The sequence below is a fragment of the Micromys minutus genome, assembly GCF_963924665.1.
Source record: "Micromys minutus genome assembly, chromosome: 29".
In the NCBI taxonomy this organism is placed as follows: Eukaryota; Metazoa; Chordata; class Mammalia; order Rodentia; family Muridae; genus Micromys; species Micromys minutus.
The window spans coordinates 12,167,371-12,176,861 of NC_137964.1; the positions used below are offsets into that span (position 1 = coordinate 12,167,371).

The following is a 9,491-nucleotide window of genomic DNA, read 5'->3' on the forward strand; positions in this document are numbered from 1 at the left end:
AGTGCGTGATTTTAGCCCCAGCCACGGGGAGGCAGAGGAGCCTCCAGGCTGTCTCAGACAATCGGGAGAGCACGCCTCAAGCATGACAGCTAACACCACACACACGTGTTCACCAATGTTCGAACCCCAGAACAGCCATGGAGAAGTTAGTAGTTAGCGGTGGGATTTCCAGTTTGATCTTTGAGACAAACTCAGCAGCCCGGTTTGGACTGGAGCTCACTTTAATCCTCCTGCTGCCCCATGCCTGGCTGAGCTTTTCATTGTTATGTGTTGGTATTTTGTAATTGAGGGTTTCTTTTGACTGTGTGTGTATGCACGTGCAAGAATGCACATGTGTGTGCCAACATGTGTGCAGGTTCCCCGGGGAGGCCAGAAGAGGGCAAACAGGTCTTGTCCTTAAGGCAGAGCCCATTTCCTGAGGAGCAAGAGACAAAGCTCTTGCCAAGTGCCATGTAGTCAGTCAGACTTTGGGAAGCTTTGTGTGCACAGGAATGGCGTGGTAGACTTTCTGGGACAGGACCCTCTTTTCCTCAACAACCAAGACTGCACTCTGCCCCAGGCCCTCCATTCAGCCTTTCTCCAACCTGGGGTCCCCACACCCCTCCACGCCTCTAGTATTCCCACCTTAAAACCCCGGGCCATGCTCTCTGTCTGTCCCCAGGTTCATTATCTGCAACGCCCCATTGCCCTGTGGTGTGGCCTCAACCATTCCTTGGTGCTGAGTCAGACCTCGGATTTCAGCAAAGAGCTGCTGGGGTGCGGCTGTGGGGCTGGAGGCCGGCTTCCTGGCTGGCCCAAGGGGAGTGCCTCCTTCGTCAAGCTGCACATCAAGGTCAGAGCACGGTCAGGCAAGCGGGCTTTCAGGGAGGGGCGAGCAAGAGAGCCAGGTAGCCCACAGGACTTAACCTCCCTTCTCTCCAGAGTCTTTAAAATTTCTTGAGGGGAGGGTATGTCACAATGTGCCCGTGGAAGGCAGAGGACAACGTGGGAAAACTAGTTCTTTATCACTTCCTATTGGGCACCAAGCGTGGCAGCTGACTGCGCCATCTCACTGGTCTCCTTTTTCAAGTGGATTGTCACTAGGAAGCCTAGGCTGGCCTTAACCTCTAGCTTTTCCTGGCTTCCCTGCATCACCCTGCCCAATGTATAGCTGCGACCCCTGTAAGGAACCCGTTGGCCCCATTTTCCCTGTACCGTGAAGCCTCCTGTACCGTGAAGCCTCCCCTCCTTTCCACCCTGCTCTCCACTCTCTCCTTAGCTGACCTGATGGCTCTATTGGAGTTCACATGGTCCTGGAACACAGCAAGCTGGTTCAGGGCCTGTCTGAGAGGGATCAACATAGCATCAGGTTTAGTCGGCTTCCTGGAAGCCCCTGGCGGTGTTAAGCCTCCTCCAACCCCACCCCTTCTCTCCTCTAAGGTCCCCTTGTGTGCCTGCTCCCTCTGCTCCACCAGAGAGTGTCTCTATATGCTGTCCAGCCATGACATCGAACAGTGCCCCGCCTACCGAGACCTGCCAGCCAGCAGGGTGGGAGGGAGCCCTGAACCTAGCCAGGGGGCTGGAGCCCCTCAAGACCCCAGGGGAACAGCCCAAGCCTGTGAGGAGTACCTCAGCCAGATCCACAGTTGCCCCACATTGCAGGACCGGATGGAGAAGATGAAGGAGATTGTGGGCTGGATGCCCTTGATGGCAGCCCAGAAGGATTTCTTCTGGGAGGCACTGGACATGTTGCAGAGGGCTGCTGGAGCGGGAGGTCCAGGCACCTCCCCCCCTGAGAGCTGAGCAGAGATAGTGTCAAAGAATACTGGGTGTACACGGGTGGGGTGGGGTCGTGGGGTGGAGTGCTGTATATGTGGGGAGGGGAGAGAACTCTTTTATAATGTATAGGGGCTGCCCAGGAGGGGCGCCTGACCTGACTATCATGAGTGAGAGATTTGATGGACAAAAGAATAAAGGCTAAAGCAGAGCCTGTTTTGAGACCCTGGGGCCTTATGGGTGGCAAAGGGCCAAAGGACAGACGGAGGCCTGGCTGGCAAAGGAGGGAACACAGCAAAGAACCCAAGCTATTGTTTTGCTGAGAAAGTGCCAGCACCCCCAGCTCACCTTACCCTTCTCACTCCAGAAGCCCCACTTTGTGATGTGGAAGTCGGGCTTGGTCCTGTGGAATAACTCGGACAATAGACACGTACCCTACCTTCCCCGTTTGGAGCCCCTGTGGGGTCTGGAACCTTAACTGGAGTCTGTTCATTTTGTTTGCGACAGGGCCTGACTGTGTGGCCCAGGCTGACTCCATCTCCAGAGAGCTAGGATTACAGGTGTGCCTCCGTCATACCTGCATCAGACCAGTAGTCTGACCGTCACTTAGGGGGTGCCTCGCCCCTAGCCTTCAGTCCTGTGGAATCAGTACCCTGTTCTCGTCTTCCAACACACACACACACACACACACACACACCCCTTCACCCTTGTCCTTTACCTTAAAATAGTTGGAAGAGAAAATAAGGGGTCAGAACTCTCCGGTGTTAAAGGGAAAGTCCTAAGTATGTGCAGCAGCTCCTGGGGCGGAGGGTGCAGGCCTGCAGTCCCAGGAGGGGAAGCTGAAGCGGGAGGATGGAAAGCTCTTGCTAGCCAGTGCTCCGTGGCAAAACCGTCTTATGCGACGAGAACCCTCCAGAAATGTGCAGTGGGACAGTGGATAGCCAAGACACTGGAGGACATCCTCTCTGGATGCTGAGAAAGCAACAGGTGAAGAGGAGTCCAGTCTGTACCTGAAAGTCTACAGCAAACCCCGGGCACAGGACGGAGGGCAGTGGCACATGACTAGATGTCTAGAAGATGTTCGCTCCCCCTTATTCCCAGCATTCTTTAGTCAATTAATATATGTCCAAGACCTAGAGAGGCCCCTGTAGGGACTCAGCCACTGTCCCAGCTGTCTCCCTGTCCCGCCTCCCCTGCTGCCCGCCCAGTTGGCCAGTCCCCACGCCCACACACCCGGGGCTGCTTCATCTGGTACTGATTATCCTGCTGCTGCTGCTGCTGCTGCTGCTGCTGCTGCTGCCCTGCTTCCAGCACCTTCCCTACACAATGCAGCCTGCTGCCCTAACCTCCCTCCTGGGGCCATTCTTTCTGGCCTGGGTGCTGCCTCTTGCCCGAGGCCAGACACCCAACTACACGAGGTAGGTCTGGATGGCTTCTCACGAGTCCTGGGAGGGCTGTGCCTGTGGGTCCCGCAAGCTCTTCTGCTCGTAAACCCCCTTTCCTCTTCAGACTCAAATCTTCCCTGTCCCGGCTGCAAGGCCGCACGGGTCTGCAACCTCCACTCCTTCACTACCGGTCTTGTGTCTTAAATGTCCCTCTCCACTTAAAGCCATGGCCCCTCCATGGAGCTTGAACCCAGAGAGAGCAAGACTTGAACTTGTCTGTTAGCTGGCATTCAGGAAATGAGATTGGGGGAAGGGCAGCAAGCTGAAAGTCAGGCACTGGTCCTTAGGCGGCAGGCGGAGCGGGCAAAGGTGGGAGCCCCTAACTGTATGTCCACCGTTGCTCTCATCTCTCTTGCCCCCTCCCCCTTGTGGCCTCGTGGCTTGTCACATCTGGAAGTAGTTAGGCGAGGCTCCTGTCCTTGACTGCCAGGCAGGACAGGGGGGGGGGAGGTAGAGAAGGCTAGGGGGACTGAGAAGGATTCCCGGAATTCCTGCCGGCGTGGGGGTGGAGCCTCTAGGGGATGGAGAGATGGCCCCATGTCTAGCCCCACTTCCCCTGGTCCTTGGGCAGGAGTCTCTGCTCACAGCCTGGGGCTTCTCCAACACCATCTTCCCTTACTGCCTGGACTTCCCACTCTCACGAAGCATCTGCTTGACACCTCCTCTGTCCTCCAGACCCGTGTTCCTGTGCGGAGGGGACGTGACCGGGGAGTCGGGTTACGTGGCAAGTGAGGGTTTCCCCAACCTCTACCCCCCAAACAAGAAGTGCATCTGGACAATAACGGTGAGAAAGCCCCACTGGTCACCATTGTCCTTTATCACAGTCTCCCAAGCCAAACCCTGAAGCTCAGGCATCACTTCTGGGAAATCCTCTTTTCCCCTTTGGTCACCAGGGCATCAGGCCCCACGCAGTAACATGCTCTGAAGCGTTCTAGCCTTCCTCCTCTGTGTCCATTCCCATAACTGGAAATTGAACCCTGGGACTTAGACTAGGCCAGAACTCTCCCACTGAGGCAAATGTCAGCCTTTTATTCATTTAGGTTTGGTTTTGTGGTTTGTTTTCTTTTGTTTGTTTTTGATGTGTGAGGGGCATGAGTTTGCACTCACGCAGAGGTCAGAGTAGAGGTTGGCTGTTCAGAACCGTACTGTTTTCCTGAGACAAAGCCTCTCTAAATCTAGAGCTAGTCTGAAAGTCAGCAAGCTCCCCCACCCCTGCCCCCAGTAATCCTCCAGTCTCTGCCTCCCAAGGAGCTAGGGTTGCAGGCATATGTGTGGAGACTTCAATGTAGCCTTTTCTGTGGGTTCTGGGGATGTGGTCTTGAGTAAGCACTTTTACCCACTGAGCCATCTTCCCCTTTTATTTCTGAAACATGTCCATAAATTGTGGCCCTTTTACATCTATTATAATCCTGCCTCTGTTTCCCAAATACCGGGATCCCAGGCACACACCGCTACTTCTGGTGCTGAGCCTTACATTTTTGGAGACAGGATCTCATTGTGTAGCTTACGCTGGCCTCGAATTTAGAGGCAAATCCTATCAGCACAATAATCCTGGGATTCCAGGTGTGAGCTGCCATAACTAGTTTAAGCCCTAGCTTTTTATGGGAAAAAAAAAAATCACGAAGACTCCACCCCTAATTCGCTCCTGTTCTCTCTCTCCAGAGACCACAAGGCGGGAGCAGAGCCCAGGCACCCTGTGCTGCATTGGCCAGGGGCCTCTCCAGTTATGGCTATTTCCCTGTCTAGGAAGTACCTGGGGGAGGGGGCGATGCCCACGGTCAGCGTTATTTGAGGCCTGATTCTGCGGGACCCCGCACTTCCCTTTCGCTAGGTACCTGAGGGCCAGACTGTATCCCTGTCCTTCCGAGTCTTTGATATGGAGCTCCACCCCTCCTGCCGCTACGACTCTCTGGAGGTCTTTGCTGGATCTGGAACCTCAGGCCAGCGACTTGGACGCTTCTGTGGCACCTTCAGGCCTGCTCCTGTAGTCGCACCTGGCAACCAAGTGACTTTAAGGATGACAACGGACGAGGGCACCGGGGGACGAGGCTTCCTGCTCTGGTACAGCGGTCGGGCCACCTCAGGCACCGGTGAGTATCCTCGCCGCCTCTTTCCCCTGTCCTGACCCCACCCCGGTTCAGGTCCCCACCCCTGCCCTAACTTTGATCCTCCCCAGATTGCTCCCAAGAGTTAGGGCCACCAGTCCTCCCTTTCTTCTCACTAACTGCCCTTTCAGTCCCTCCTCCCGGTCTTCTCTCCCCTCCCGCTCCCACCTATCCCTCTTCCAGGGCCTCCCCCAGGTGCGAGGCGGAAATGGGTCATGGACCCGCGGGTGGAATGGGCGGCCTGGGGTTACTGGGACGGTGAGTAACTGCCCGCCCCCCTCCGCAATCGGGCTCCTCTGACAGGAGTAAGGGGGCACCCTGCAGCTGGGGGACTAGGGTTCCCTCACCTGGAGCTCCCTATACCCAGCTCTGGGATCCCGATTGCGGTCCCATCACCCCCTCCCGGCAGCACAAGTCTCTCTGGAAATGTTTCAGGCCGAGACCTCAACAGAGGGGAGGGCACCCTCACTACGTGAGAGCTCTCTAGCCTGTTTAAGAGGATTCTTCTGCTTGGCCGGGATGGAGAGATGGGATCTCCTAGGGGAAGAGGCGTGGTGTGGCGGTGGGCCTGGGGAGGGGCCAGAAGGGATCCATTCAATCTTTTCCTCTTGTGGGGTTTCCCAGTCCCGTATCCCCAGGCGTTTGCTAACCCGCTCCTTCTACTGTTTCCCTTTGTGTCCCCTCATCTTGAGACCCAGACTTCCTAGCTGCCTGCCAGAGCTCCCAGTCTAGAGCGCTCCCCTAGCTGACCGAGGGTCTCCACCGCCCCCCACCCCGTCCCTCTCTCCCCTCCTCAGAGCACCAGTTTTGCGGGGGACGGATGGAGAAGGCGCAGGGAACCCTGACCACCCCCAACTGGCCTGAGTCAGATTACCCCCCAGGCATCAGCTGCTCCTGGCACATCATTGCGCCCTCAAACCAGGTACTGACCTTCTTGCCTAAGCTGCCCACCAGGTACCCAGGCAGCATCCTTAAAGGCACACAGCCAACAAAATCCTACTGAACATCTGTGTCCCGATCCTTGAGCTTCCCCTGGTAAAGACCGAAACCAGACCCATCTTATGTGCAAGCAAAAATGATAGAAGTGTGTGGTGCTACTGGGGTGGAGTTCCCCAAAAGATGCGAGAGAGAGAGAGAGAGAGAGAGAGAGAGAGAGAGAGAGAGAGAGAGAGACCCTTGGCCCTCAGTCTACCAGTGTGCAAACATTAAAGAGGAAATAATGAGGGAACTCACTACTGGTGCTATTTCCAAGTATAACTAAGGCTGAAAAGGGCGCAGGGCACACCATTCGGTCCTCCTTGGCCTGTCCCGCTATGCAGCCTAATGCCTCTACCAGGTGATCATGCTAACCTTTGGGAAGTTTGATGTGGAGCCTGACACGTACTGCCGATATGACTCTGTCAGTGTGTTCAACGGAGCTGTGAGCGATGACTCAAAGAGGCTGGGGAAGTTTTGCGGAGACAAGGCCCCTAGGTGAGGGATCCTTGTGATGGGCAATGCTGGGGCTAACTCTGCATCCCAAGTGAAGGGTTGGGGGGAGGTTCAGCTGAGCAGGTAAGGTCTAAGCTCTCTGATTCCAGACTACTGATCCAAACAAGTATAGGAGGAAGTAAAGGTTCTGCAAACATATCTTCTGGAGTTTGCAGTGATTGGGGGAAGGGGTGTAGGGGAAGTGACAGTTTAAGCTTGGCTGGTGGGGACAGAACAGAGTGCTGAGTCTACCTGACACCTCAGCAAATGCTCCTCTGCCCACTGCAGCCCCATCTCTTCCGAAGGGAATGAGCTCCTGGTCCAGTTTGTATCGGATCTCAGTGTCACCGCGGATGGCTTCTCAGCCTCCTACAGGACCGTGCCACGGGATACTGTGGAAAAGGAGTCAGCCCCAAGTCCAGGCGAGGATGCACAGCGTGGTCCCCAGTCCCGCTCTGACCCTAAGACAGGAACTGGGCCCAGAGTCAAACCACCCACTAAACCTAAATCCCAACCTGCAGAGAAACCAGAGGCTTCTCCTGCTACCCAGGCAACTCCAGTGGCCCCAGGTAAGTGCGAGTAGGTGGGAGAAGGTACTGAAGAGATGGCTCGGTGGTTAAGAGCACTGGATACTCTTCCAGAGGACCCAGGTTTGATTCCCAGCACTCACATGACCCAAACCATCTGTAACTCCAGACATACATGCAAAACACCATGTATATAAAAGAAAAAGAACATCCATCCATCCACTCATTCATCTACTCCCTCATCCATCTACTCATCCATTCATCCATCCATCCATCATCCATCATCCATTATCCATCATTCATCCACCATCCATCTATCCATCATCCACCATCCATCATCCATCATTCATCCATCCATCCATCCATCCATCCATCCATCCATCATTCATCCACCATCCATCTATCCATCATCCATCCATCCATCCATCATCCATCAATCATCCATCCATCATCCATCCATCATTCATCTATCAATCCATCCATCCATCCATCCATCCATCCATCCATCCATCCATCATCCATCCACCCATCCATCCAGCATTCATGGTGCCTGCCTCCTGTCACTGTCTGGGACTGGTGTTGGGAAACATCGCTGGGTAGAACTCTGGGTTTACATCCGTACAGCTATTGTAATTTCAGATGTGACTAGTGAGGGCAGGGTTCACCTAGAGTCTCCCAATGAGGGCTGAGGGCATATGCTCAGAAGCAAAGCATTTCTAAAATTCTCCCAAGAAAGGGTTGGAAGCTTAGCTAACTGTCGAGTGCCTGTCCCAGAATCCTCTAGTGAGGATCTGGGGTGTGACTTCCATGACGAGGTGCTTGATTGCCTAGAATCCCCCAGTGAGGACCAAAGGGTATGGCTCAGCTGTAGAGCACCTAGCCAGTATGCACCAGACTTGGCTTCTGTTTCTAGCACTACAAATAAAGGAATAAATGGTCCTGCCTCCACAAACAGCACTGTCTCTTCCTAGATGCCCCCAGCATCACCTGCCCAAAGCAGTACAAGCGCTCAGGCACTTTGCAGAGCAACTTTTGTTCCAGTAGCCTGGGTAAGACCCTGCCCTTCCGACTCCCTGTGCCCTTACCTGAGCCCTGCCCTAGCCCCTTGACTCTTCATTTCTCACTGACATCTTGCTATAGTGGTGACAGGAACAGTGAAGTCCATGGTCCGGGGCCCAGGAGAGGGCCTCACTGTCACCATCAGTCTCCTTGGTGTCTACAAAACCGGAGGACTGGACCTGCCCTCTCCAGCCAGCGGCTCCTCTTTGAAGTTCTATGTGCCCTGTAGGCAGATGCCTCCCATGAAGAAAGGTAAGGCACACGGGAAATGGGAGTGGATGCTGAGCACACTGAAGGTATGGAGCCGTAAGATCTGCCCAAGAAGACGCTCTGACAAGGTTTTGATAACTTGAGCTCTCCGTCCTACCCCTCCTCCTCTCCAGGGGCCAGTTATCTGCTGATGGGTCAGGTGGAAGAAAACAGAGGTGCCACCCTTCCTCCAGAGAGCTTCGTGGTTCTCTACAGGCCCAATCAGGACCAGATCCTCACTAACCTAAGCAAGAGGAGGTGCCCCTCCTAACCTAGGCCAGCCGCCTAGCCAGATACAGCCTCGGACTGTGGTGCCCTTATCCAAATAAATGTTACTTGACTCAGGAAAGGGTTGTATCTGAGGTTCTATGGTTGATGGGGGTGGGAGGGCTGAATCGTGGACTTCAGAATACTTTTTCCTTTGGGTAGTACTAAAGACTGACTGAACTCAGGAATTTACACACACTAGGCAACTGCTTTATCACTAAACAACATCTTCAGCATTCAGAATACTCTTAAGAATATATGATAGGGGCCAGGTGGTGGTGGCGGCACACACCTTTAATCCCAACACTCGGGAGGCAGAGGCAGGTGAATCTCTGTGAGTTTGAGGCCAGCCTTGTCTACAGAGCGGGTTCCAGGACAGACAGACAAACAAACAAACAAGCAAGAACTTACAGTGGTGGCTGCCAAGCCTGAAAACCTCCATTCACATTGTAAAAGGAGAGAACTGGCTCCTGTAAGCGTCCTCTGCCCTCAACAAGTACATTGTGGTGCACACACACATACAAAACATCACTAAAACAAAAGGAAACAAGTTAGAGGGCTGGAGAAATGGCTTAGCTCAGTGCTCACCACGCAAGCATGAGACCCCAAGCTTG

At 54.4% G+C, this 9,491-nt stretch overlaps 2 protein-coding genes across 2 annotated transcripts in view; both read left to right on the top strand.

Moving 5' to 3' along the window:
• FBXO24 (F-box protein 24) overlaps positions 1-1,782 on the top strand; it is a gene marked incomplete at both ends in the record, with an annotated part of 10,613 nt that extends 8,831 nt beyond the window's left edge. Inside the window, 2 exons of the mRNA XM_080940711.1 lie at positions 662-832; positions 1,420-1,782. Of these exons, the coding sequence (XP_080796837.1) occupies positions 662-832; positions 1,420-1,782 (534 nt within the window). The remainder of the gene's footprint in view (positions 1-661; positions 833-1,419) is intronic.
• A 1,271-nt stretch (positions 1,783-3,053) lies between these two features.
• Positions 3,054-8,931, top strand: PCOLCE (procollagen C-endopeptidase enhancer). The gene is made up of 9 exons (XM_080941454.1): positions 3,054-3,173; positions 3,876-3,984; positions 5,032-5,290; positions 6,103-6,227; positions 6,642-6,778; positions 7,064-7,344; positions 8,274-8,351; positions 8,443-8,613; positions 8,745-8,931. The coding sequence occupies exons 1-9, from the start codon at positions 3,082-3,084 to the stop codon at positions 8,879-8,881; spliced, it is 1,389 nt and encodes a 462-aa protein (XP_080797580.1). The 5' UTR covers positions 3,054-3,081; the 3' UTR covers positions 8,882-8,931.
• Positions 8,932-9,491: the final 560 nt, after the last annotated feature.

Bases quoted from the DNA above. Each gene is read 5' to 3' on its own strand.
- PCOLCE (XM_080941454.1), top strand. From the start codon at position 3,082: ATGCAGCCTGCTGCCCTAACCTCCCTCCTGGGGCCATTCTTTCTGGCC. The intron at 6,779-7,063 runs GTGAGGGATCCT...TGCCCACTGCAG, and splicing joins TGCGGAGACAAGGCCCCTAG to CCCCATCTCTTCCGAAGGGA. The intron at 7,345-8,273 runs GTAAGTGCGAGT...GTCTCTTCCTAG, and splicing joins GGCAACTCCAGTGGCCCCAG to ATGCCCCCAGCATCACCTGC.